Consider the following 27,694-nt stretch of genomic DNA (forward strand, 5'->3'; position numbering starts at 1 on the left):
GGGATCCTTGCCTGAGATTCTGGCCACCCCTCCTACACCTTAGCCAGCTGTATGCAATTCTGCTGTAGGAGCATGCGGATCCCGTTTTTTTGGCGGTTTCCTTTAATTGAACAATTCCCCTGGCAGGGAGTGAGAAGCTCAGGAGATAAACAAGGTCACATGTCTGGGAAATGGAAACTTGGAAGATTCTGGAAGGCTCCTCCCCGCCAATCCACAGAGAGAGGACCTTCTTGGACTGGAGAGCTGCCTGTGAGCTGTGCAGAGGGCACCAGGGCTGCAGCCTTCTTGAGTTGTCACCATGTTGGGTGGGCTTTGGGTCGGTGCAGTGCAGATGCTCTGGAGTCTCCCCTGCTCCTCTAAGTATCCCTCACCCACACTCCTGTTAGGAACCCCAGTAAAAAAGGCTTGCTCACCATGGCTTGATAATCCTGCTTCCTTATACAACACAGGACCACATACCTAGGGACGGCACAGCCTAGAGTGGGCAGAGCCCTCCAATGTCTATCACTGATTAAGAAACTGCCCTACAGCCTTGCCTCCAGGCAGTCTGATGGAGGCATCTTCTCAACTGAGGTTCCCTCTTCCCTGATGACTCCAGCTTTTGTCACACTGACCAAAACTAACCAGGGACATCCCCAAAAGAAAAGAGTTCTGTTTTGTTTGTTTTCCAAAAAAAGGGTTTCTCTGTGTAACAGCTCTGGCTGTCCTGGAACTCACTGTGTAGACCAGGCTGGCTTCACACTCACAGAGATCCTCCTGCCTCTGCCTCACAAATGCTGGGATTAAAGGTGTGTGCCACCACCGCCCAGCAGAAAATAGTTCTTGTATGGCAGTTTCCTCCAAATTGAAACATTTGGAGGGGGAGGCTCCTGAGACTCAGAATAAAAAGGGGGCCTACCCAGGGTTACAGAAGCAGAAAATAACAACTGGGGGAGGGGACCCTGAGCAGCCGAGCTGCCAGGAAGAGATTCTAGGAGCTGACAACTGCCTTCAAACTATGCAGAGAGCAGCAGGGTTGCGGACTTTTCTGTGTTGGGGTGACTTTTCAGTGATGCAGCTGCTTTTGAGTCCTCTCTGTTCCTCTGTGTAACCTCTCAGCCACATTCCTGTTGGTAAGCCCAATTAAAAACTCGGTTCATGAAGTTGGACTTGGGTGCAACTGTTACTTTGGTCTGACACGGGCTCCATGTCCAGGGTGAGTCGATTTATTTGGCTTATAGATTGTAGTCCACAGTCAAGAGAAGCCAAAGAAGGAATCCAGATGGGAGCTGAAGCAGTGACCATAGAAGAATGCTGCTCACTGGCTTGTTTCTGCTGGTTGCCCTGCCACTTTTCTAATATTTCCCAAGCCCACCTGCCTAGGGATGACACCATCCACAGTAGGCTGGGTCCTCCCACATCAATCAGCAGGCAAGACATGCCCCTTAGACATGCCCACGGCCAATCAATGAAGATGCTTCCTCAATTGAGGTTCCCTCTTCCCAGGTATGTCTAGGTCTGTATGAAGTTGACGAAACTTACTATGACAAACCTCCAAAACTAAAAGCTAATTTGGTACCTTTTAGGAATGTCTGGGTTGTGTTGGATTTGGGTTTTAAAATTTAGTCTCAGTCCTAGCTAGAGCAATAAGATAGCAAAGCAGATCAAGGAGATACAAATTGGAAAGGGAGAAGTCAAACTTTCACTATTTGCAGATGATATGATAGTATACATAAGTGACCCCAAAAATTCTACCAGGGAACTCCTATAGCTGATAAAAACCTTCAATAATGTGGCAAGATACAAGATTAACTTAAAAAAATCAGTAGCTCTTTTATATACAAATGATAAACGGGCTGAGAAAGAAAACAGAGAAACATACCCTTTATAATAGCCACAAATTATATAAAATACCTTGAGGTAACTCTAACTAAGCAAGTGAAAGACTTATATGACAAGATAAATCTCTGAAGAAAGAAATTGAAGAAGATATCAGAAAAATGGAAAGACCTACCATGCTCATGGATAGGTAGGATTAACATAGTAAAAATGGCCATGTTACCAAAACTAATCTACAGATTTAATGCAATCCCCATCAAAATCCCAACACAATTCTTCACACACCTGGAAAGAACAATACTCAACTTCATATGGAAAAACAAAACAAAACAAAACAAAAACCCAGGATAGCTAAATCAATCCTGTACAATAAAGCAACCTCTGGAGGCATCACCATCCGTGACCTCAAGCTTTACTATAGAGCTATAGTGATAAAAATAGCTTGGTATTGGCATAAAAACTGACATGTAGACCAATGGAATCGAATTGAAGACCCTGACATTAATCCACACACATATGAATGCCTGATTTTTGACAAAGAAGCCAAAACTATACAATGGAAAAAAGAAAGCATCTTCAACAAATGGTGGTGGCATAACTGGATGTCAACATGTAGAGGATTGCAAATAGATCCATATCTGTTGCCATGCATAAAACTCAAGTCCATGGCAGGCAGAATCTCTGTGTGTTCAAGGACACAGCCAGCATGGTGACACACGCCTTTAATCTCAGTACCAACCATAGAGAACTGGAGGTCTATATAGACAGGCAGTGACGAAGAAGTCATGTGGTTGGGTTTAGAGCCAATGAAAAGGCAGAACAGAAAGTCAATAAAAAGACAGGATGTAGGAAGAAGGTCTTTCTCTCTCTCTCAGGGGAAAGACAGCAGGAGTGGTAAGATAAGGTGGTCTTAGCTTTTGACTACTGCTCGATCTCTGAGCTTTTAACTCTTTATTTGACTCTGTGTTTCTTATTTAATAAGACCCTTAGAATTACATCTGCATTCTATGAGTACCCTTGATGAGCATCAAGATCATGATGGGGAAACCTACAGAGACAACCAAACCAAACTAGTGGAAATTCATGAACTTTAGACCAACAGCTGTGGAGTCTCCATGGGACTAGACTAGGCCCTCTGCATAAGTAAGACAGTTGTGTAGCTTGATCTGCTTAAGGGCCCTCCTGGCAGTAGGATCAGAATCCATCCCTGGTGCATGAGCTGGCTTTTTGGAGCTCATTATCTATGGTGGGACAGCTTGCACAGCCTTGATGCAGGAAGAGGGGCTTGGACCTGCCTCTACTGAATGTACCAGGCTCTGCTGACTCCATATCTTGTTGGAGAAGAGACTAAGGGGTGGGGTACAGGGGAAGGCTGAGGGGTGGGAGGAGGGAAGAGAAGGAAAAAAAGTTTGGTCTCAGGGCTGGAGACATGCCTCAGTCATTAAGATCATTTGTTATTCCTGCAGAAGACCCAGGGTTTAGTTCCCAGGACTACATGGAGGCTTATAATCATCTCTAACTGGTTCTAGGGGATGCCTCTTCTTATCTCTGTGGGCACTGGCTTGTGTGTAGTGAGATCCTACTACAAAAATGCTTGTTAAACTGTGTTCATAGCAGTTTTATTCATAATAGTCAAAAACTTTGAGCAACCTAGATATCCCTTAACTGAAGAATGGATTTTAAAAATGTGGTACATTTACACAATGGAGTATTACTCACTTGTTAAAAAAATAATATCATGAAATTTGAAGGCAAATGGGTGGAACTAGAAAAAAAATCATCTTGTGTGAGGTAACACAGACCCAGAAAGACAAACAGCATCTCTACTCAACTTGTTAGTGGGTATCAGCTATAAAGTAAAAGATAATCATGCTAACGTTCACAGACCCAGAGAGGCAAAATGACAAATAGAGCTCAATCGGGGGATTTATGCATCTCCTGGGAAAGAGAAATAGAATATATATGTTGGGTGGACTGGGGCTGGGTGGGGACAGGAACAGGAGGAGGGATCAGGTGGGGGAGGATGGCGGGAAAGAGTACTGAGAGAGACAACTGGAATTATGGGGGGAGGCAATTCAGGGGCAACGTTGAAACCTAGTGCAACAGAAACTCCCAGGAATCTAAGAGAATGACCCTAGCTAAGACTCCTAGTAATGGGGGATACAGAGCCTGAACTGGTCATCTCCTATAACCAGGCAAGACTTCCATGGAGGGGTTGGGACACCAATCCAGCTACAAAACCTTCGACCTACAATTTGTCCTGCCAGCAAGATGTGCTGGGGTAAAGATGGCACCGAAATTGTGGGAATGGTCGACCAATGACTGGTCCAGCCTGAGACTCATGCCATGAGAGGGAGCCCACCCCTGACACTCTTGGGGAACCAGAAACCAGAGTCTGGATGGCCCAGAGACCTAAGATAGAACCAAAAGTGCCCTTAAAAAAGTAAATGAACTGATTCCTAATGATATTCTGTATGCTTGTAAGCAGGAGCCTGGTATAGTCACCATAGAGAGGCTCCATCCAGCAACTGATGGAAGCAGATGCAGAGACCCAGAGCCAAACATTCGGTGGAACTTGGTGAATCCTGTGGGAGAAGAGGAGGAAGGATTGTAGGAGCCGGAAGGGACAAGGACACCACAAGAAAACCCACTGAATCAACAAACCTGGACTCATAGATATTGAAATGACAATCAGGGAGCCTGCATGGGTCTAACGTACACCCTCTGCATATATGTTTTAGTTGTGTAGCGTGGTGTTTTCATGGGACTCCTAACAGGGGGAGAGGGGACTGTTTCTGATGCTTTTGCCAGCCTTTGGGACCCTTTTCCTCCTACTGAATTGCTTCATCCTGCCTTAATATGATGAGAGGTACTTAGTCTTATTGCAACTTGATATACCATGTTTGGTTGATATCCCTGGGAGGCCTGCCCTTTTCTGAAGGGAATGGAGGAGTGGATGGGGAGGAAGGAGGGAGGGCTGAGAGGAGAGAAGGGAGGGGAAATCACAGTACAGATGTAATATATGAGAGAATGAATTAATAATAAATGTGGGTCTTCTTTCCTCCATTAAGCCTCTGTGAAATCATCTTCACAGACATACCCAGAGATACACTTCTGCCCATGGCGATAATAAATCCAGGCGATTTGACAATGAAGAGAAACCATTGTGGTGCCCAACTGGATTACTGCGGAAAGGCAAGTGTGTTAGTCACTCTTCTCACTGCTGTGATCAAATACCCAAGGAAGCACTTTAAGGGCACCATGTACTCATTGTAGGGAGGGGGATGGAACTGTGTTTAGTTTTAGCTACTCTGAGGAAACCTACCCACCTCACTTTCAAAGCATGGGCCATGCCACAGGAAGCATCCCCAATAAACTAAGACCAAAAGTGAGACAAACTGACTGTCACCAGGGTCAGCTTTGTTCTGGAGGGACCGGGTGTTGTGGAGTATTAGCTTAAGATGTGTTACATTCATTTATGTTGTGGAATACTTGTTTAATGATGCGAAGATGTGTTGCATTTGTTTATGTTGCATTTGTTCAATTCTGTAAAGCTGTGGTACTTTGCCTGTCTAAAACATCTGATTGGTCTCACAAAGAGCTGAATGGCCAATAGCTAGAGAGAACTAGGAGAGAGAAATAGGTGAGGTTGGCAGGCAGAGAGAATAAATAGGAGAAATATAGGGAAAAGAAGAACCAGGAGCAAGCAGAGGAGAAGGAGAGGAGGACACCAGGGGCCAGCCACCCAGCCACCCAGCCAGCCACAGAGTAAGAAGGAAAGAAAGATATATAGAGTAAAGAAAGGTAAAAGTCCAGAGGCAAAGAGAAACAGTATAATTGAAGTTAGAAAAGCAGGCTAGAAACAAGCCAAGCTAAGTGTGGGTATTCATAAGTAAGAATAAGTCTCCAGTATGTATTTGGGAGCTGGGTGGTGGGCCCCCAAAGAGTAAAAAATAAAACAAAACAAAACCCCAACTACGACCAGGTGACACCAGATCTGATGAATTACTGGAGTGTGACAAGTGGGTCTGACATTTGTAGCTTTTCCAGCCAAGAGCCATGTGGCTCATTAGTTGAGTAACTCTCCAAGAACAGGGAAGCCAGAGGGGATGACTGGAACCCATCCTGTCTGGGTCCAGGAAACAGGCCTCATTCAGGAGGAATGCAGCAGGGCTGATGACTAGCAAACACCTCAGTGTTTTGTCCTCCCAAAAAGGAAACGGAAGGTTCCAGAAGGACATGTTGAAGATAACAGAGTTCCTTACTTTTTTATTCCATGGGTTTAATTTAATTAGATGAAATTTACTCTTCTGGCAGTGGATTTTTTGTGAGTTTATAATAAATGCATAGAAAATTATATATGAACAGGGTGTAGTGGCATACATCTTTAATCCCAGCACTCAGGAGACAGAAGCAGGTGGATTTCTGTGAATTCCGATCTACATTGTGAGTTCCAGGACAACCAGAGCTGCATAGTGAGACCCTGTCTTAAAAGACAAAAAGAAAAAGTAAGGAAAGAAAATTAAATATGAAAAATTATTAATCCCATAATTGTCAGATATGTTTTACGGATGTGGTGCAAAAGGCTCTCTGTGTCTCAGTTGTGAAAAGCATTTGCATTTTCACAACATTTCAGCACATAATATTGAACTAAAATGTGGGTTGAGGGCTCTGGATATGGTTCAATAGATAAGAGCTCTGGCTAAACATGAGGGAAGACCTGAGTTCAAATCCTCAGCTCTGTTGGCGGCAGAGACAAGAGAATTGCTGGTGCTTGCTGGCTGCCAGCCTAGATCCAAGTTCAGTGAGAGATTCTATCTCAAGGGAATAAGATGGAGAATGATAGAGCAGGATCCTGAACATTCTCCTCTGGCCTCTGGACATGTGGGTAGGCATGTGCACTTACACACATGTGCATACCTTCCACCCAATATGGCATTGAATAAGAGAGATATGTCCTTGACGTTCTGCTAGAAGAAGCCACTGGATGATCTCTGGTATGGCGTTTGGGCAATATAAACATATTTTGGTGCACACCATTTCCAATTTGATGGTGATCACCTATTCAAAAGTATAGAAGTAGGGAAAGTAAAAGATGTTTGTACAAGTTATTAACATGTGGATGCAATTATTAGAATAACCTGGAAAAATAAAATTACAATTTCTTGGACATGTGACTGAGAGGCTCAGAGTTGGGACAAGGACCAATGTTTATGAAGAGTGTTGCTGATCTCTGAAGTGGTGTGTGTTTATTTCTTTCATTAAAGAATGAACGAGAGGTGTGGGTGAAATGAGGGCCCGTGGAGGCACCTGCCATACAAAAGCTTTGGAGATGTGGTGGACCTGGGAGACTGGTTGAGAGATGGGAGGAGAATAGCATTTCAGGTACAGCTGAATGGGACCATGCTGGCCATGGTGGTCTTGCTTTCTCCTTGAAGCAGCCGGACAAGTTCTGTTTGTCATGTTCTGGACACACTTGGAGTCCATTTCCCTCTGTCAATCTCCAAGGCTTTGTTCTGGGAGACATGGGCGGGGGCTGGGGGGAGAAGGTCTCATGCTTCTGAGTGTGTTTAGAGCATCCCACAGTTCCAAACCTGTGCAGATGTGCTGTGGAGGTTGAGGATGGTGCTCTCTAAATCCCAGGGCAGATCCGAGGCTGATGGAAGATGGGCAGGGAAGGCATGGTGGCAGGATCCCGAGGTGGCCTGGTCACACTGCATCCACAGTCAGGAAGCAGAGAGAGAGAAATGCTGCTGTTGCTTATACTTCAGCCCAGGGAGAGTGCCACCCATACCCAGGATAGGTCTTCCCTCCTGAGTCAAAGCTCCCTAAAATGCCCAGAGGTTTGTTTCCCAGTTTTAACATTAAAAAATATTGTTATTTCCTCAAAGGGGAAAAGAGACAATTTATTCTGGAGGCCAATATGAGTGACCACAGCCCAGGAACATGGACTTGAGGTACCCCAGATTTCATGTACTGATGTAGATGAACAGTCGTATTAAATAAGAAACACAGAGACAAATGCAGAGTTAAAAGCCCAAGAAGTCAGAGCAGCAGCTGAGAGCTGAGACTTAAAACCACCTTCTTACCCTTCCTGCCACTGCTGTCCTTCCCCTCAGCAAGAGAGCTACTTCCTGTGTACCTGTCTTTTTATTGACTTTCTGTTCTGCCTTCTGATTGGTTGTAAACCAACCACATGACCTCCTCATCACTGCCTGTCTATACAGACCTCCAGGTCTTCTATGGTTGGTATTGAGATTAAAGGCGTGTGTCTCCATGCTGGCTGTATCCTTGAACACACAGAGATCTGTCTGTCATGTGATCTGGATTAAAGGTGTGCCCGGCTCTTGCTATGGCTTGCTATTAGCTCTGACCCCCAGGCAACTTTATTTATTAACATACAAATAAAATCACATTTTGGCACAAATAAAATATCACCATATACTGATGTGGCAACAGTTTGATGTAGGTTTTGAAAGCCACCAATCAAGACACTTTCAAACATCAGATGCATGAGTTAAAGCACAGTGGGGAGCCGGGCGGTGGTGGCACACGCCTTTAATCCCAGCACTGAGAGGCAGAGCCAGGCGGATCTCTGTGAGTTCAAGACCAGCCTGGACTACCAAGTGAGTTTCAGGAAAGGTGCAAAGCTACACAGAGAAACCCTGTCTCGGGAAAAAAAAAAAAAAAAAAAAAAAAAGCACAGTGGGGAAATCTCTGCTGCAAGCCTCAGATACTATCTGATGATATTCTTAGCCTTTTGACTGGTAGAGAGAATGGTTTTATTTAATCTATTTTTTGTGTTTTTACTTTTACTTGTTAGTCACAAAGATGTTAGGTCAGACACAGGGTGGACACATAATGACTATTAAGGAAGGCGACAATGGCCCCAAGGTAAATTGTAGCTAGATTCTCGACCAGCAACATTCCAACTTCTCATAATCAGTTAATCAGCCTTGTAGAAGGTACTTGGAAGGTTTAGCTTCTTTGGTTTTTCTAAATTAGGGTTTTCTAAACCAAGTTGACAAGATTAGCCAGCATTTGGGAGGTGAAGACAGGAAGATCTCTGTGAGTTCAAGGCCAGCATGGTCTACATAGTGAGGTCGAGACGCCTGGGATACATAGTGAGACCCTGTCTCAAAACAAAACAATCAACAAGGATCAATACCAACAACAAATGCCGAACACAACACCAAAGCAAACCAGAATGTCATAGTTTCTCTTCAGTATTTAGGCCACTGATCATTCTGAGTTAGGTTATGTGTAGGGTTAGGGTCTGGGTGACACAGTGGATTCCTCATTTGACTTCAGCTGCTGTAGCACGATCTTGACCAGAGACCCCTGAGCATCATCTACTCCACAGATTCCACTTTAGCCAACAGACACAGGCTGGGGACATTGAGGAGATACCAGGGGGTAATGCAGGGACCTGTCTTTCTTGGTCACTGAGTATCCCACCAACCATGAAATAGTTCACACAATGCCTGTGACAGATGAAGGAGCTGACCCTCTGCCTTACCAGCTGCACTCAGGAAAGCCGGCCCTGCTTCTCACCTGGGCGGCACAGCAGAGCTGGCCCTGAAGGTGTAGGTGTGGGAGAGCTGACCGTGAGGGTGCGAAAGCTGGAGAAGTGGCCCTGCCCCTTGCTAATGGCTGCAAGCAGTAAACTAGCCAGGGTGATGCTGGAGAGCTCACTCTGGTTTGCAGCGGCGAGGGGGGGGGGGGGCGAGCTGGTGGGCTGACCAACCCTGCACTACTCAGGCCCAGAACTAGGATTATGAGTTGGCCCACCCCAACATCCACCCCATCTATGACCTGCAGGAGCATGTGAAGGGACGGTCTTTCAGACTCAAAGCTTCAGGTTCTCCATGACACAGATGATGAGGAAATTTCCACTGATCTCCCCGTACAGGTTCTTTATTATTAAGTACAGGTACAGAAAGGCAAACTTTATCCTGATAGTCTGAAGGAATACCAAAAAAGCAATCATTTAAATCTCTCACAATAAGAGGCTAATCTGTAGGAATGACCATGGGTGTGCACAAACCTGGTTGCATGGGCTGCATGTAAGCCTCCATGCTACATGCTGCGGCAATGGCCATCTTTCTGATCTCATTGGTCTGGTGAAAGTAGGAGGATTCCAAGGACTGTTGGAGGGCTCCCTGTGCCCCACGTCCAATTCTTGCTATTCTTCAGCTCTTTAACTATACTGTAGCAATACTTTGAGATATTCCGTCTCCCCCTTTTATTGGCCACTGATTAACCCAAATTGGAGAAATCAGTCGACCGGATGACAGGAAAAGCACACATCTAGGTTGGTGCATTACCAGTGACAGTTTTTATAAATTTGCATGTCCTAAACCAAATTGACCAATTCTAAACAAAAATCTCAAGGGGTGACACTAAACCATCTTTATTTTTTCCCAATTTTAGGGACATAGGTACTTTAATTCTACTAGAAGAAGACCGTAACTTCCATCTGAGACAACAGATCTCATCCTCATATATTCACAGGAATGCCTGTCACAAACAGCTATATAAATTCTGTATATCTTTTATGACCTCTCTATTTTAATATCTCAGAACTCCTTGTTTTTACCCCAGTTGGGAACCTAACCTCCAATCAAAATGGAGGACAGTTTAAGAGTAGGCCATTTTTGTAGCCAAAACATAGAAGCAATAATAGTAACATTAACATTAGTATCAATAAGACCAGAAAAGGTTTTATAATTTAAGAGTAAAAAAGAAGGTTGTTCCCTAGTAATGTGCTGTGACCACATGATATGACATTTTCCTGTATTTCCAACCCCCTGGTATCCTCACTCGAAACTTCTTTGGTTCATGGGATATAAGATTATAATAGCAATTGAGGAATAGAGCGTTTCTTGTCAATAGACAACAGTCCTCTTGAAGACCTAAGTACCTTAATTTCTCCAGGATAATCTTCATCAACTGCACCAGGAGCAGCAATAACTCCCTTCAAATTTAGACCACCTGCCCCCAAACCTGATCCCACTGACCTGGGGAAATAGGTCCCCAAATTCCTGTAGGCACTGCTTGTATGCCCATTGCAATAGTATGAACCACATTCCTAGCTGCTGACGGGTCAAATCCTGCACCTTCTGAGGTTGTGCTGGGAGAGATGAAACACTCCGATGCCCACTGGGTATTGTAACAGGGCAAAGGTTTCTCCACCTTGTCTCAGCTGAAGCCATCTTTGGTTTCTACCCCCTGTTCTGAAAAGTCACGTGGGAAAGCACCCAATCCTGTTCTAGAAACTCAGGGTCGAAATGCCCCAGCTAACTGCATGTTCTTGGCTCTTGTTCAACTGCTTGCTTGCTTCTCCATGCAACTGCCAACCAGGGTGTAGTTTTTCTGTGTTCTTTGTCTTTGCAGACTCCCTGTACTATGCATTTGGGGCTGCTCTGTAAGAAGCCTTTCTCCCCAGGAGTTGCTGGTTGGCCTAATAGAGACTCTCGATTTGGACTTTGGTGGTGCTGAGTAGTTTTTGTGTCCTTACCCTGCAACAGGTATATCCCCGGAGTTGTTGATAACTGCAGTTATTTCCTGGTGTCACAGGAAGACAGGCAAGGGGTTGCCCATCTTTATAAAACTTGTTCTCCACTGATTAGCCAACAAATGCAGAATTTGGCATGTTAAAATTACCATGAGCTTGTCTGGGAGCCACCAAGGATCCCTAAAGTCCTTCTGCAGATGCCCTGGTCTCCCACATCTAAAGTAAACTGGCCTACCTAGCCTCAGTGCTTGCCTGTAATGGACAAAGACTTTGTTTTTGTTGGCTGAGCAACCACCCACCTTTTTTTTTTTTTTTTTTTTTTTTTTTTTTTTTTTTTTTTGAACTGCTTTTGTAAGGCAACCGAGAAATCAGCAAAAGATTCTGAAAGGCCCAGGAATATTTTGAGGAAGGTCCGGGTAGGTTTCAGGTAGTTTTTTCCACTCCCACAGTGCAGCCAGTGACCCGTGTTTCTCTCTCAGATGAGGCTGTTGACAACAGGCAGTGGCTGTGGCAGTGGCAGCCATGAGAGACACTTACCAGCAAGAAGCTAAGGAAGGAAAGCATGCACAAGGCTCTTCTCTGGACCCCTCTGTATCGGGGCCACTGCAGGAAGGTGCTGGCCACTCAGTTCGTGGTTCTGGAAATGTCTTCTCAGAGATGTGTCTTAGTTGATTCTAGAGCTTATCAAGTTGACAGTTAAGTTTAACCACCACAGTAGGGTTGGCTGATTTCATATGGTTGGATTTTATGAATTCTTTATGTACTTTAGATAACAGTCCTTCATCAGATAATGTCTTTTGCAATCAGTTTATGGCTTGTTTTTCCTTTGCTCTTGTTAGAGCAGAAAAAAATTAATTTTAAAGAAAGGTAACTTAATCATTTTTTTCATGTACCCTGCCTTTGGTGTTGTATCTAAAAGGTCATCATCAAAACCCTTATGGTCTACATTTCCTCCTGGGTGATCCTTTAAGAATTATATTTGCATTTAAGTCTGTGAGCTGTACTGGATTACCTTTTATGAAGGCTAGGCAGTGTCTTGCTTGTTTGGTTTGCATGTGGGTGTTCAGCTTATCAGCACTGTCCTTTCTCCACTGTACTGGCCTTACTCCTTGCAAAAGATCAGTGGACTGATATCTGTGGGTCTATTTCTGGGCTCTCTGTTCTGCTCCACTCTCTATTTGTCTAGTCGTTCAAATACCATGCTGCCTCAGGCAGTGTGAGTCCTCTGGCTTTATCCCTCATCACTGTGTCAACTATCCTGGGGGCTTTTGCTTCCCCACATAAATTTTAAAATTAGTCTTTCTTCCCCAGACAGAGTCTCTTATCTCAGGCTGGTGTTGGACTCACTATGTAGCCAAGGGTGACCTTGAAATCTTGATTCTCCTGCCTCCACCTGAAAAGTGCTGGGACCAAATGCTGGCTTTGTGTATGCTAGGAAAGCTCCTCTACCAACTGAGACAAATTCCCCACTCTAAATCATCCTGTCCATACTTACAAAATGGCTTGCTAGGTGTGGGATGACTCATCTCTAACAGGTTTGAGGGCCAGCCGGCTGAAACAAGTAAAAAAGATGCTTTCTGAGAGCCAACTTGTGTCTGCCTAAGGGCCTTAGCAACAGCAGCTGAGACATGATATGCGGGGTAGAAGGCATATAAGGCTTGCCTCTTCCTGAATAAACTGAGCTTGTTGTTTGGACATTCTCCCGGGAGTCTGCGCGGCTTGACTCTGCGCCTGCTTGCCCCCCTCCTGCAAAGGGAGCAACAGCACAGGACCCTGCCACAGCTAGGATTCTGATGGTGCTCTGTTGTTGGCTGTATCACAGGCTGGGAAGAGCAGGTATCTCCACAGCTTTGAGTCTTCTGGTGCATAAACTGTGGTCTCTCTTTCCTAAAAGGCCAGGTGAGGGGAGGAGAGAGAGAGGAGCCTTGGGATTTGCATGGCTGGTTTCCAGTTCTCTAGCTCTCAACCAGGTAGTGGAAGCCCGAGAAGGAGTGGCGGGGAGAGAAGTGAAGGGAGATAGTGAGATGTATCAAGGTCCTAAGGCCCCGGGTTTCTGGCCCACAGAGGCCCTGGGGCCCAGGCCTAACATCCGTGGGAGGATGAAAGCAGTTAGCTGACAGGAATTAGAGAGGACAGGTGAGTAGGAACGTGAATTCAAAAACTAATCAAGATACGGGGGAACCAAACTCCTTTCTGCTCTGGGTGACTCTGTGTCACCTGCTAAAACGGGGTCAGCAGAAAGCGAGGCAGTGAAGAGGTGGCCAACAGGCCTGGAAACACCAGCCAGAAGAGGGAACACCATGGTCCTCAACCTTCCTCCCCGCAGGGTCCAGTGTCAGCCCAGAGATCGTATCTGGCAGAGCACAAAGCCTAGGTCTTGGGACAGGACCATGGGGCTGGAGACGCGGAGGGGTGCATCGGAGTCCTGGAAAGTGGAGTGGCAGGGTGTAACAGGTCGCTAGTGTTAACGGCCTTGCAGGGGGCCGGGGGTCTCTAGTCAGGAACTGTTCAGGATGCTCTGGGGTAGGATCAATGGGAGGGGCACCAGCGTGTTTGTCCCTAGGTCGAGCGTGTGCCCCAGGCTAATGGTCTGGACGACACAGGCCGGGAGGGGCGGGGCTTATCGGCCCCAGCCCAGCCTTTGGGCGGGTGACCTTGGCTTCTGTCCGCGGAACTGTTGTCCTTAGGAAGTTCGGGAAGTAGGAGGGTCTGTGTTCCCGGACGTGTTCCTCCCTGCCAGCATCCTTGGGCGGGCGTTGATCGCTGATGCTGCGGTAGTGGGCGGCGAGAGCCGGAGCGGGAGCAGGTGCGGCGGATCGATGGCCAAGCTGCGGTTGGGTGAGTGACCTCAGCAGGACAGCCATAAGCAGCGCGGGCTCTGACGCCGCCGCCGGGTTAGCGTCTGAGGCCTCCTCTCCACACTCCCCTCCCTTTTCTAGTCCCACCTGGGCGGGAGCGCAGTCACAGGTAGCCTCCTGGAAAAGCTTCTGGAGTCCACAGGGAAATGGGAGCTAAGAACAGAAGAAGAGAGGACACAGGGGATCCCTGCAGTTGGGGTGAGTATCCACCTCTGCCCGAGGTGCATCAGGCTTTTCATTAAACTTTTTATCTCCTTGAGCACTGGACTTAGCTCCATTACACCTCTGGTGCTCCTTTTCTTCTCACACTGGACATTTTGTAGTTTTCTTTGTCCAGCTTGTTCCTTTTCATGACAGGTCTGCTTAAGTGACTACTGAGAACAACAATGTTATTAGCCCTGTCAGGAGCAGGCTGTCTTTACATCCTCGCTTCTACACCATTAATCCAAAACTCTTTACTTTAGCCTCGGGCATATTTTTTGGACAAGGGCAGAAAGCAGCCGACTTCTTTGCCAAATTATCACAAGAAGGATCCTTAGGCCATTGATATTCTTCCCCTCTGAAACCTGAGCTGGGCCCTCATAATTTACTGGCTTAAAGAGTTCAACCACTTTTCTAGTCCAGGGTCGACAGCAAGCCACAGCAAGACCCCACTCCTTGGTGTTGCTGTGCCCAGGTCGCAAGACCCCCAAGCAAGACCACCACAGAGCCATTATCTGATGCGCACACACAGAGGTTCTTAGTAACAAAACAGGCAAGCTTGGACCGCAGTCCAACATCCGACACAGCGGGTGGAGGAGAATGGTCCCGAGCACTCACTTTAAGGGGTTTATATAGGAAAAGTTTACATGCAGCTTGGGATTGGATGAGGGGGCTAGGGGTGAGGTAGGCATAAGGTTACTATTTGCTGACAGGATTCAGGATATCTATAGAGACATACATTTTTATTCCCTATGTCCTGCTTTTGTTGACACATTCAGATTTATTGTTGCAGTCCTACACTTCTGTAAGGTCAACGTCTGGTCACTTGAGTCCATTACTCCCCATATCTTGCTTTGCCAAGTCCAGGATACATAGATTTCTTATTCCAGCCTTATAAGGTCAGTTTCTGATCACTTCTTTTTTTTTTTTTTTTTTTTTTTTTTTTTGGTTTTTCGAGACAGGGTTTCTCTGTGTAGCTTTGCGCCTTTCCTGGAGCTCACTTGGTAGCCCAGGCTGGCCTCGAACTCACAGAGATCCGCCTGGCTCTGCCTCCCGAGTGCTGGGATTAAAGGCGTGCGCCACCAACGCCCGGCCCCATCTGATCACTTCTAAAACTGCTGGTCAGCAAATACCTTTGGAGGAGGGGAGGGGGAAGCGTCTCTCAAGATGGTACTGATTTTTTCTTTCAGTATCAACTTCTGTCTTACTGTTCTATTGCTGTGAAGAGACACCGTGACCACAGCAACTCTTATAAAAGAAAGCGTTTCACTGGGGACTTGCTTACAGTTTCCGAGCCTTATCGGCAGTCCATTATCATCACAGTGGCATACACAGCAAACATTAGAACAGATGCTGCGAGCTGCATCCTGACGCCCAGGCAGCTGGCAGAGTGTGAGAGAGAGAGACTGGGCTAGGCTGGCAGAGTGTGAGAGAGAGACTGGGCTAGGCGTGGGCTTTTGAAACAAAGTTAAAAAAAAAAAAGGGACTGGTCTTCCTCCAACAAAGCCACACCTCGTGATCTTTCTCAAGTAGTGCCACTCCATGGCGACAATGCATTCAAGTATGAGCCTGTAGGGGCCATTCTTATTCAAATGGCTGCAGTTCAGTTTCCCAGGTATGATTTTAATATGGCCATATGTCCCTATAGTCTCAACTCATCCCTATGTCCTTGTTGAGTGTCAGTGCGGTGGATTTAGGGTAGAACCAAAGCTCCAGAGACTGGTCACAGAGGCTGGAAATGGACCCACTTGTGTGGAGTTAAGTGGCTTTTTTGTTTGTTTTTGTTTTGGGGCCAGGTTTCTTTGTGTAGCCTTGGGTGTCCTGTAGACCAGGTTGGCCTCAAACTTACAGAGATCTGCCTGCCTCTGTCTCCTGAGTGCTGGGATTAAAAGTGTGTGCTGCCACCACCTGGCTAGATAAGTGTTTTTAAAAAATGATTTAATTTTACTGTTTTAAAATTATGTGAATGATCCAAAGGGGGGGAAAAAAAAAGCTGGGCGGTGGTGGCGGATGCCTTTAATCCCAGCACTCAGGAGGCAGAGGCAGGCGGATCTCTGTGAGTTCGAGGCCAGCCTGGGCTACCAAGTGAGTTCCAGGAAAAGGCGCAAAGCTATACAGAGAAACCCTGTCTCGAAAAACCAAAAAAAAAAAAAAAAAAAAAAAAAATTATGTGAATGAGTATGTCTGTGTGTAGGTATGTGAACAAGTTCTTGTGGAAGCCAGAGATATCAGCAGGCCCTCTTAGAGTGCAAATTACAGGAGGTTGTAAGCCACCTAATGTGAGTGTTGAGAATTGAACTTGGGTCCTGTGCAAGTGCAGTGTGTCCTCTGAACTGCTGAGCTGTCTCTCCAGCTTGAGTGAAAATATTTTTCCTTTTTTTTAGATTTATTTTTATTGTTTGAGTATTTCATATATGCATAGATATGTTTTGATCAAATCTACCCTATATTCCTCCTCTGTTCCTCACCACACATTTTCCCCACAACTTCTTGTGATTTTTTTTTTTAACCCACTGATTGCACTTACTGCCACCTGCATGTGCTTGGGTGTGGGGCATCTACTGGAGCATGAGTAGCTTCTCAGAGGCTGCATTCCTGAAGAAAACGGACTCTTCCCTCCCCAGCAGCTGGGAGTTACCAACAGCTCCTTAGATAGAAGGGGGGCCTCATGAGCCGCCACTAACTATCCAGGCTGGGACTTTGAGCCAGTGTTTGTAAACACACACACACACACACACACACACACACACACACACACACACACACACACACACGAACACCCAGGAGTGTGAGTACAGAGGCCAGAAGAAGGCACCAGGCAGGCATTCTCCTTTATCACTCTTTACCTGTTCCCTTGAGGTAAGGTCTCTCTTTGAACCGGAGGCTCAGTTTCCTCAGTCAGACTGGAGGTCAGCAAGGCTCTTTGATCCACCACCACCGCCGCCACCACCACCACCACCACCACCACCACCACCACCACCACCACCACCACCACGACGCTCACTCAAGAGTCCTGGTCACAGACTTTCACTCCTGGATGCCTGTTGTGTTACATGGACACTGGGATCCCAACTCAGGTCCTCATGACTGTGCAGCAAGTGTGCTTAATTCCTGAGCAATCTTTCCAGCTCCCACCACGTAATTTCTGATGAATGCTAGAATGATGTGACGGGAAGATGTATTTTCTTAAATGGCTGGAACTATTGGGGCATTTAAAAAAAAGCAATAAAAAATAAAATCCACTCATGACCCCGTGGTGACTCTTGACAGCATCGTGTTATATAAACAGCCAGGCTGAGGGCACAAGTGCCTCCTGGCTCCAATGTAGATGAGGAGGGGAATGTGGGGGTATACACAGCAAGGGGGGTTCCTTGTTTAGAGATTAGCAAACAATATCTAAAATGGAAATATTTTATTAGATATAAATTATACCTCATAATAAGTTTTTAGGGTTGTTGGTGGCGCATGCCCTTAATCTCAGCACTCAGGAGGCAGAGGCAGGTGAATCTCTTGTGAGTTTGAGGCCAGCCTGGTCTATAGAGCAATTCCAGGACAGCCAGGACTACACAGAGAAACACTGTCTCAACAAACAAATAAACAAACAAGCAAACCAACCCAAGAAATAAAAACTAAGATAAACACATACAATTAATTAAATAAATAAAGTAAACAGAGTCCCAGATCAAGTGGTCCAGAGGGGAAAGTAACGGACTGGGGCAGGGAGAGGTAAGCCTTTCTGGATATAAACCTTTAGGAGCACAGCGTGTGAGTGTGGGTGTGCATGTGAGGTCAGAGGACAACCGTGGTGTCAGTCCTTGCCTTTCACCTTGTTTGAGACAGGGTCTCTCTGTTGTTCCTCCCTGTGTGCAGGCTAGCTGGCCCGTGAGCTTCCAGGGACCCCTGTCTCCCCTTCCCATCTCCTCACAGGAGTGCTGGGATTTCACATGTCTGGATTTACATGGGCTCTGGGGATCTGAACTGAGGACCTCATGCTTGTGTGGCTGTGACAAAAGCCTTACCCACTGAGCTCTTTCTCCAGAGCCGACACATGAGTCTATTTACATACGTGTCTTTAGGACTATTTGAACTTGATTATGAGAACACACAACTTCTAGAGACATGAAAATCACCTGAGGCATTAGGGGCATAGTCCAGTGGTGGAGCACTTCCCTAACACTCATCAGCCCTGGGATTCAACCCCAGCATGAGAAAATGTCACTAGCACAGACCAATTGCTGTCCCTGTGGGGTGAGCATACAGGGGCCAGAGGGAGCAGTGACCCTGAAGTATTCGCTTTGGTTCATCTCAGTTTACCACAGGAAGGGGTGCTCAGTGGCCTGAGGACTTGGGGGCCCAAGGGACCTTGAGGGCCAAGGGAGCAGCTGGAGTCCTGAGCAGGAAGTGAACAACCTTCTTTACCTTCTGAGTGCTCAGCGGGGCTGGCACTCCAGCTGGGATTGGGGCTGCCTGAGATAGGGCAGGGTGGTGGCTGTGGTGCTCAGGATGACCTCTGAGTCTCAGGAGAGGCCTGGAGGGGAGTCAGGTCCAGGAAGGGGGTGAGTAACTGGATCCTGTGCTGCTGTTTTTCAGGAAGACCAAAATGCTACTCACTTCACTTTGGAATCCTTCCCCTCATAGTGGTTGCCTTGGTCTTCTTTGGGTAAGAATACAGGCTGGTGAGGAACAGCTCCTGAGACCCTGATGGGGACCCTGAGCTGTGGGTATCCCCACTACCACGGCAGTGACGAGGATGCTCTTGGCCACTCACACAGTGGCATGTCCAGCTTTTGCTTGTCCCCATAGGGCAGGCTTGGTTGCAGGACAGATGTCCCTCTCTGATTCCACAAATGGGGCTGGATGCCCAGTCATATGGCCCTAGCTGTGAGGGTGGACCTGGAGAAGGAGAGGAAGGCAGGCCTGGCGCCTGGACTGCAGCCCTCTCTAGATGCAGACGGTCTGTGAACACTCACAGAGTAAAGACACTGCCATGTCTACCGAGGCTTCTGCAGACACAGCCAGGCAGGAGCCCCTGATGCGGTCTTGGGGCTGTCTGCAGCTGCTTCAGGTGTCCAGATGCAGGCCTTGTCCCCAGGGCCCTTCTTGCCACCTCTTCTTCCAGCAGGGTGAGCTTGCTTAGTCCTGTCACCTGGCCCTGCATCCCCACTGGGAAAGTCTGTGCTCACTGGGTACAGTGGTGCATTTTGGAGGGAGGGACAGACAGCCAGTCTCAGGTCTGTGTCCTGAACAGCTGCCTCTGTGCATGTCCTTCCTGCAGCTATGGGTTCCCGAGCCACAGAAGCCAGGAACTGGGAGACTCAGAATCTGTGACTAGGTGAGTGGGTATAAAATGTATGTTGTGTGTTGTGTGTGTGTGTTGTGTTTTTGTGTGTTGTGTTTGTGTGTGTGTGTGTGTGTGTGTGTGTGTGTGTGTGTGTGTGTGTGATATGTGTGTATGTCATACACATGTGAGAATCGGTTACTGGCTGGATGAACTTTCTGCTGCCTTCTGCCTTGTGGCCTCTGACTGTACCTCTACATGGATGGGTCCAGTCCTTCTCTAGGCTGCCCCCTGCTGTCTCTAAAGGGAGAATGTATTGGGGGAGGGAGCACTGTTGTCTTTCCTGTCTTTGGCCTCATCCTCCCTTTTGTACCCGCCTGGGCAACCCCAAGAACAGCTTCTATTCCCCACCCACCTCCCCAGCAGCCTGCTGAGTGCTATGTTTTTTGTCTTCTACCCAGAGATCAAGTTGGAGGTCCCTCCACCCCCGCAGTCCCAGATCCTGTCAGTCTGCCTTTTGGGGAGGCATCTCTTGGCTTTGCTCTGGTTCCTGGACCTGCTGCGGCCTTGCATCAGCCACACGCCTGTTCATCTGTCTCAGCCCTTTTTTCCTTACAGTAGCTAATGATCCTTCAGCACAGAAGGTAGTGGGCTTTCTGAAATCAGATCCTGCCAGCTGACCCTCCCCAGCAGCCTGCTCCTCTGTATTCCTGAACAGCCATGCATGTCCTTGAGTAGGACTGGCCTTGATCTTTGTCTATGCTGTGCTTCCCACTGGACTACACTGCCCCAACCTGCTCTTTGTTCAGTTCCCTCTTGTGTCGGTTTTCCACTGCTGCAGAGCACTCTGCCCCCCCCCCCCCCACTTGTGTTGGGAGGCAGTCACACCTTTGATGACTCTCCAGAGCTCCCTGGCTTTATGTGTATGAGTGTTTTGCCTGCATGTATGTCTGTGTACCACATACATGCCTGTGCCCAGAGAGTCCACAAAAGGCCCTCAGGTCCCCTGAAACTGGAGTTCCAGACAGTTGTGGGTCTCCATGCGGGTGCTGGGAACGGAATCCCGTTGCTCTGCAAGAGTAGCCAGTGCTCTGGCCGCTGAGCGTCTCTCCAGCCCTGCTCTCTGCTCCCCAGGCCGTCTTAGAACGCAGCTTATAACAGAAGTGGCTCTTGTCCCTTGGGGCCTGACCTCTGGAGGGAACTTCACACTGATGTTGGGACTGGTCAATGACCGAGACAGAGAGCCAGGACTCTGTGCCACCAGCTAAGGAGAAAACCAAGGCAGGCTGCAGGCCCAGGTCAGATGGTTGGCATCTACCAGGGACAGACATGTTCAGTCTCATCTGGCTTGTGAATTAAAGTAGTCCTTAGATTTCCCAGCCTTAAGTAAGGGGAGGGGTGTCATGATTTCCTCTCCCTACCTTATGTCAAGTGAGACTGTTATCTCCTGCTTTGGTCCATTCTCTGCTCCCAGGGTCATGGACGTACACAGTGGCTTGGTTGCCACTGCTCATGCAGGTCTGTTTGCCTGGTGCAGAGCTGCCAGTGACATGCATTCCAGGGACCTTCCTGTCACCTTGAGTTCTGGTGTTGTCTTTTTGCAGGATGGCCTATGCCCAGCCACAGGTGCTAACACCCAGGTGAGTAGATTTGGTCAGTGCATGGGAAGTGCCGTAAAGGCACTAAAGGAGGGTTTGCTTGCAGTGGGGACAGTTCAGCAGCATACCTGAGAGCTGGGCCGGTCTCCAGCACTGGAGAAACCAAACCCAGAAAAAACCAAAGACCTGATTATGATTCTCGTTGCCCTCACTTCACAACCCTGTCAGAGTCCGAGGGTTGTCTGACTCAGGTCTGGAGCCCGGAGCATCTCCTGTCTGTCATTTCCCATCTGGGATCTGCTCCTTGTTTCCTGTCTCTGTCATCAGTTTGCAGAGATGTGGTGGCTGCAGTGGCTGTAATAACTCAGTTGTTTTAATGCTTGGTGGAGTGGGGTGGGCGTAGTCAGTGAGAGCTGCTGCTGATTGGCCAGGCCCCACTGGGGAGGGTGGGCAGCCCTAGGGCAGCTGAGGGTGTGGAATCTGAGAAGGGTTCCTGCAGGCATGTTTGGTCACTTGTTGACTGTGGCTTTGTCCCCATGTAGTCGGAAAGATGTTCTTGTCCTGACCCCTTGGCTGGCTCCCATCATCTGGGAGGGGACCTTCAACATCGACATACTGAATGAGCAGTTCAGGCTTCGCAACACCACAGTTGGACTGACGGTGTTTGCCATCAAAAAGTAAGCAGTGGGTGCTGGAGAGACGGCTAGTGGGTAAAGCACTTGCTTCAGAGGACCTGAGTTTGATCCCTAACACCCATGTAAAGGCTGTGCATGGGGGCATGCCCTGTCATCCCAGCACTGTGGGTGGAGGGGAGACACAAGTGGATCAGGCAGCTTTCTGGGCAGCATAGCCAAACAGTGAGCTTCAGAGTCAGAGAAGCGATCCAGTTCAAAGAACAACACAGATGAATGACAGAAGAAGACACCCAAAATCAACTTCTGGCCTCCACACAGGCATACAGGCAGGTAAACATGGCTACATGCAATGGGCATGCACATACATGCACATATGTGCGTACACACAGTTGTCAAGCTGGATGCAGTAGGGGTGGGGTTGGTTCACTCTGCCACCATCTCTATCTCTGGTGGGCTCACAGGTGAGTGAACCCAGCTCTGCCTCCTTCCACAGCCCCAGACCTGCTGCCTCTTCCTCTGTGCTCTCAGCCAGGTGACACTTGCATCCCTCAGCACACACTTTAGGTGGGTGTCCTCATCCCCAGGGCTGGCAGCAAGTAACAGGATGTCAGCAGAGCTGCGACCACCCATGTGTCCTCAGATGCAGGGCAAGGTGGACAGCAAGGGTTGGGTGAAACCTTTAACCTCAGCCCTGGGGGTGGTGACCTGTGAAGCCCTGAGACTCTGGGTCAGGCTGACTTTGGGCCACAGACCAGAAACTTGCCCTGTGGAAGCCTGTGGGGAGCAGGACAGGGTGGTACTACAGTGTGGAAGCCTGTGGAGGGCTGAGAGATTTGTGCTGCCTGCATATGAGAAGTGGGGGGGGGGGGGGGCTTTGTCCTTCCCTGCAGTGCTGCGTGAAATCCAAGGATAGCTCTGAGTCCTTTGTACCAATCAGACTTGAGAGAGGTTTGGGGCTCAGCTGGAGGGATCTCAGGCACCTTGAGAATGCCTGCAGCTCCTGTGGACAAAGGACTTCACAGTAACAGGACACAAAAACTACCTTGTCTGGGTGCTGCTGGGTACATGAGCAAGAGCCCTGCCAGGTGTGGGTAGGTGCTCTGTCTGTGGGAAGAAGGCCTCTGAGGGAATTAGGTGAGATACCCATGGGAAAGCAGCCTGTTTCTGACACTGAGGTGGAGAGGGCTTGGCACACTTGCCAGGTGATGGGCATCCCTGTTCCCACGGTGGGGACACATGGCCCTGGGGGTCATCAAGGGAGAAGCAGCAGCCATCTGAAGCAGGTAAAAACTTCTTGGACTGGGAGATGACATAGAACCTGGGGTAGAAGCCTTTTGCCCTGGGACCTGAGGATTTGGCTTAGGTTTGCCCTTCTTTCTAGGGTACCTGTCTCCCTTTCCCTGCCTGCTCTGTGAGACTGATTCTTGCTCTAGTGGAGTGAATGTGGGATGACACTTAGGGACATAAATGAGTTACTGAGTGCCTTGTCTACAGGCACCTTCCAGCCTCTGATGAGGAAGGTCTGGGATTTGGAGACCCCTACCTTTCCTGAGACAGGGCCCTGGAGAATGCCACAAAGGAGGGGTGCAGGTCCCAGATCTGCCCTTACAGATCCATCCAGTTCCACCAGGGTTTAGCAAGTGGGGCCCTGTGAGCACAGGCTCTGCCCAGGACAATTCAAGGGTGTGAGGTGTGGAATGTCTTGGGATGGAGCTGTCATTATTGGGGGGAAGGTTACAGACACATGGAGAGGTGGCCTGCTGAGAGGACTACCAAGACAAGAGATACCTGCAGGGCATCTGCCTGGAACTCCAGGTCTGGAGTCAGCCCTGCTGCCTGGCTGAAACCTTCCAGGCCTCTACTGTAGAAGGAATCTTAAAAGTTCTTATTAATAAAATCAAACCCGAGGCCAGTTATTGGGGTCCATGCTGGTAGATCAGAGAGACAGAACAAGCCACAGCTATCTCACCTCGCCAGTTCCTCAGCTGGTCCTGTTTCCTCAGACTGGAAGCTTCTGTGTCCTCATCCAGAATGAATCTCAGCTGTACTGTGTTGCTCCATAGCCTAAAAGCTTAACCAGGCCAAATGCTCAACCAGCCAAAATCTTCTAGTTTCTGGTCCTCACGCCTTATATATCTTTTTGCTTTCTACCACCACTCCCTGGGATTAAAGGCTGGCTTTCTGGGATTAAAGGCGTGTCACCATGCTTGGCTATTTCCAATGTGGCCTTGAACTCACAGAGATCCATAGGGATTTCTATCTCTGGAATGCTAGGATTAAAGGTGTGAGTGCCACCATTTTCTAGCTTTTGTATCTAGTGGCTGTCTGTTCTCTGACCCCAGATAAATTTATTAGAGTACACAATATTTTGGGGAACACAATACCACCACACTCTACCTCAGTGTTCCTTGCTAAGATGTGGTGCTGATGTTGCACCCTTCTGCAGCAAAGGAGGTTGAGGTGAGGTACAGCCTGCAGACTGGTCAGCACAGCCGTGCAGTGGGGATGCTGCCACTTCAAGCCTCCAGGTAGCCATGGATTCTGCAGCCTGGGCCTGCCCTGGCAAGTCTTGACCGAGCTGCACTAAGTAAGGCTCTCCATACCCCTTTGTCCTCCCTCACAGGTATGTGGTGTTCCTGAAGCTGTTCCTGGAGACGGCAGAGCAGCACTTCATGGTGGGACACAAGGTCACCTATTATGTCTTCACTGACCGTCCAGCTGACGTGCCGCAGGTGCCCCTGGGTGCAGGACGGAATCTGGTGGTGCTAACTGTGCGCAACTACACCCGCTGGCAGGATGTGTCCATGCACAGGATGGAGATGATCAGCCACTTCTCAGAGCGACGCTTTCTGCATGAGGTGGATTACTTGGTGTGTGCAGATGTGGACATGAAGTTCAGTGACCACGTGGGTGTGGAGATTCTCTCAACACTCTTTGGTACCCTGCATCCTGGTTTCTACAGTAGCAGCCGAGAGGCCTTTACCTATGAGCGGAGACCACAGTCCGAGGCCTACATCCCCTGGGATAAGGGTGACTTTTACTACATGGGAGCCTTCTTTGGGGGGTCAGTGTTGGAGGTGCACCATCTCACCAAGGCCTGTCATGAGGCTATGGTGCAGGACAAGGCCAATGGCATTGAGGCTGTGTGGCATGATGAGAGCCATCTGAACAAGTACCTGCTATACCACAAGCCTACAAAGGTGCTGTCCCCAGAGTACATGTGGGACCAGCAGCTGCTGGGCTGGCCGTCCATCATGAAGAAGCTGAGATATGTGGCTGTGCCCAAGAACCATCAGGCAATCAGGAACCGATAGCTGAATTCCTGTTGGGGAGGCCAGACCTATTCCAAGGGCACTCCAGGCTGTGTGGAACTGGATGGATTTCAGAGACATTGGTGAAGTGTCACCTTCCAGCAGCCCTGGTACCAACCCCTTTGGCTCACCACACACTGAGCCCCTGGAGTGCCAGCCACCTCCAGCTCCCACTGTGTCCCTATGCTCCTTCTATTCAGTGAGGTGGTAGCCAGAGCCTCCAGAACATGGGGAAACTCTGTCGTGCAGTTTCCTGAGGGCCTGAGCATCCTCACACAGGCATGTGGCTTCCTCTGCTGGAGGCATGACAGATGGCCAGTGCCCTTAGGAATAGGCAGGAGGGCAGGGAGAGTCACAGCCTGCAGGCTGCAGAGGTGCTTAGCTCCTGTTCAGTCCAGCTGGCAGACCAGCACCCTGTGACCTTTGCTCATTTTTGGTTCATTTGGGAATAACTAGTTATCCATCCTGGGAATAAGTATTTCTAGGCAATATAGGAAGTTTTTAATTTTCTTTTAATTTTTTTTTTTTTTTTTTTTTTTTTTTTGGTTTTTCGAGACAGGGTTTCTCTGTATAGCTTTGCACCTTTCCTGGAGCTCACTTGGTAGCCAAGGCTGGCCTCGAACTCACAGAGATCCGCCTGGCTCTGCCTCCCGAGTGCTGGGATTAAAGGCGTGCGCCACCAACGCCCGGCATCTTTTAAATTTTTTAGTAATTTTATTTATGTATGCATTTTTTTTTAAGATCTGAGTGTTGTCTGCATGTATGCCTACATGCCAGAAGAGGGCATCAGATCCCATTATAGATGGTTATGAGCCCTCATGTGATTGCTAGGAATTGATCTCAGGACCTCTGGAAGAGCAGCCAGTGTTCTTAAACACTTATCCATTTCTCCAGCCCTCTTTTTCTGTTTTTGAGGTACTTGGGATTGAACCCAGGGCCTCATGGGTGCTAGTCAGATATGCTACCACTGGTCCGGGCTCTCAGAGACACATGACTGAACTTGCAGAGTGTTAGGTCCACTACATTATTTTTATACTCTGGTTTCCATTTGAAATTTCCAATAATAAAGAGATGGTTACTCCCCCGCCCCCTTTTACATTGTTGTGATCAAATTCTGTTGCCAACATCAAATTTTACATTTTTTTGGGGTGGTAGTGGGGGTTATTGTTACTTTTTATTTGCGTTTTTCTTTCTTTTTATTTATTCTGTGCATCTTTTACAAGGTGTATCTTGATCCCATTCATTTCCCAATCCCTTCTCATCCACCTTCTGCTCCTATACCCCATCCCCAAATAAAACAAAAGCTAAGAGAAAAAAGGGGGAAAAAGAGAAAAAATTAAAAATCTTGTCATAGAATCTGTAGCGTGACACAGTGAGTCACGCAGTAAACCCCTTCATCCATGTATTTTTACTTACAAGTGTTCATTGCAGAGTGTTTGGTCTGGTTCAAGGCCTCTGGTTTCTATTACACTATTGATGCCGGGCGTTCACTGAGACTCCTCTTGGATATCCCGCCGTTGCCTTGTGTAAGGTCCCTTCTAGTGTTCCAGCAGATCATAGATAGGGTGGATTATTATTATTATTTTTTGGGTATCTTGCCTTTGTTGTGAATTCAAGGTCTCCTTTTTTTAAAAATTTTTTTTTCATTTCATATCAACCACAGTTCCCCCTCCCCCCCTTTCTCCTGCTCCCCCACCTCCTCCCTACCCCACACTCATCCACTCCTCAGAGAGAGTAAGGCCTCCTGTGGGGAGTCAACAAAGTCTGGCATATCAAGTTGAGTCAGGCCCAAGCCCCTCCCCGCTGCATCAAGGCTGAGCAAGGTATCCCTCCATAGGGAGTGGGCTTCAAAAAGCCCGCTGATGAACCAGAGATAAATCCTGGTCCCACTGCCAGGGGCCCCACAAACAGACCAAGCCACACAACTGTCACTCACATTCAGAGGGCCTAGTTAGGTCCCCTGTAGGTTCCCCAGGGAACCAGAGTTTATGAGCTCCCAATAGCTTGGATCTGCTGTCTCTGTGGGTTTCTGCGTCATGATCTTGACCCCCCTGCTCATATAATCCCTTCCCCCACTCTTTGGCTGGACTCCAGGTGCTCTGCCCAGTGCCTAGCTGTACATCTCTGCATCTGCTTACATCAGTCACTGGATGAAGGCTCTATGATGACAGTTAGGGTATTCACCAATCTGATTACAGGGGAAGGCAAGTTCAGGCACCCTCTCCTCTATTGCTTGGAGTCTCAGCTGGGATCATCCTTGTAGATTCCTGGGAATTTCTCTAGTACCAGGTTTCTCCCTAATTCCATAATGGCTCCCTCTATCAAGATACTTCTTTCATTGCTCTCCTTCTTCACCTCTCCCCCTACTCGACCATCCCATTCCCTCATGTTCTCATCACCCACCCCCTTCCCTCTTCCCCCTCTCCCAGTTTACTCAGGAGATCTGATCTATTTCCTCTTCCTAAGTGGATCCATGTA

The 27,694-nt window shown here is 48.0% G+C and overlaps 1 protein-coding gene across 5 annotated transcripts; it reads left to right on the forward strand.

The window, feature by feature from the left end:
* Positions 1–13,025: 13,025 nt before the first annotated feature.
* On the forward strand, positions 13,026–26,312 carry LOC102921901 (ABO, alpha 1-3-N-acetylgalactosaminyltransferase and alpha 1-3-galactosyltransferase). 5 transcript variants are annotated; one of them, XM_042275081.2, is made up of 8 exons: positions 13,039–13,171; positions 14,023–14,173; positions 14,275–14,391; positions 18,985–19,054; positions 19,670–19,726; positions 21,277–21,312; positions 21,813–21,947; positions 24,529–26,312. In XM_042275081.2, exons 3-8 carry the CDS (start codon positions 14,340–14,342, stop codon positions 25,217–25,219), a joined length of 1,041 nt encoding a protein of 346 aa, XP_042131015.2. In that variant the 5' UTR covers positions 13,039–13,171; positions 14,023–14,173; positions 14,275–14,339; the 3' UTR covers positions 25,220–26,312. The 5 variants fall into 5 exon arrangements, with proteins under 5 accessions (XP_076425278.1, XP_042131015.2, XP_042131016.2 ...); XM_076569163.1 differs by lacking the exon at positions 14,023–14,173 and having other exon boundaries at positions 13,026–13,171; XM_042275082.2 differs by lacking the exons at positions 13,039–13,171; positions 14,275–14,391 and having other exon boundaries at positions 13,238–14,173.
* The last annotated feature ends 1,382 nt before the right edge of the window (positions 26,313–27,694 follow it).

Source organism: Peromyscus maniculatus, chromosome 4 (genome assembly GCF_049852395.1).
Source record: "Peromyscus maniculatus bairdii isolate BWxNUB_F1_BW_parent chromosome 4, HU_Pman_BW_mat_3.1, whole genome shotgun sequence".
Classification (NCBI taxonomy): domain Eukaryota; kingdom Metazoa; phylum Chordata; class Mammalia; order Rodentia; family Cricetidae; genus Peromyscus; species Peromyscus maniculatus.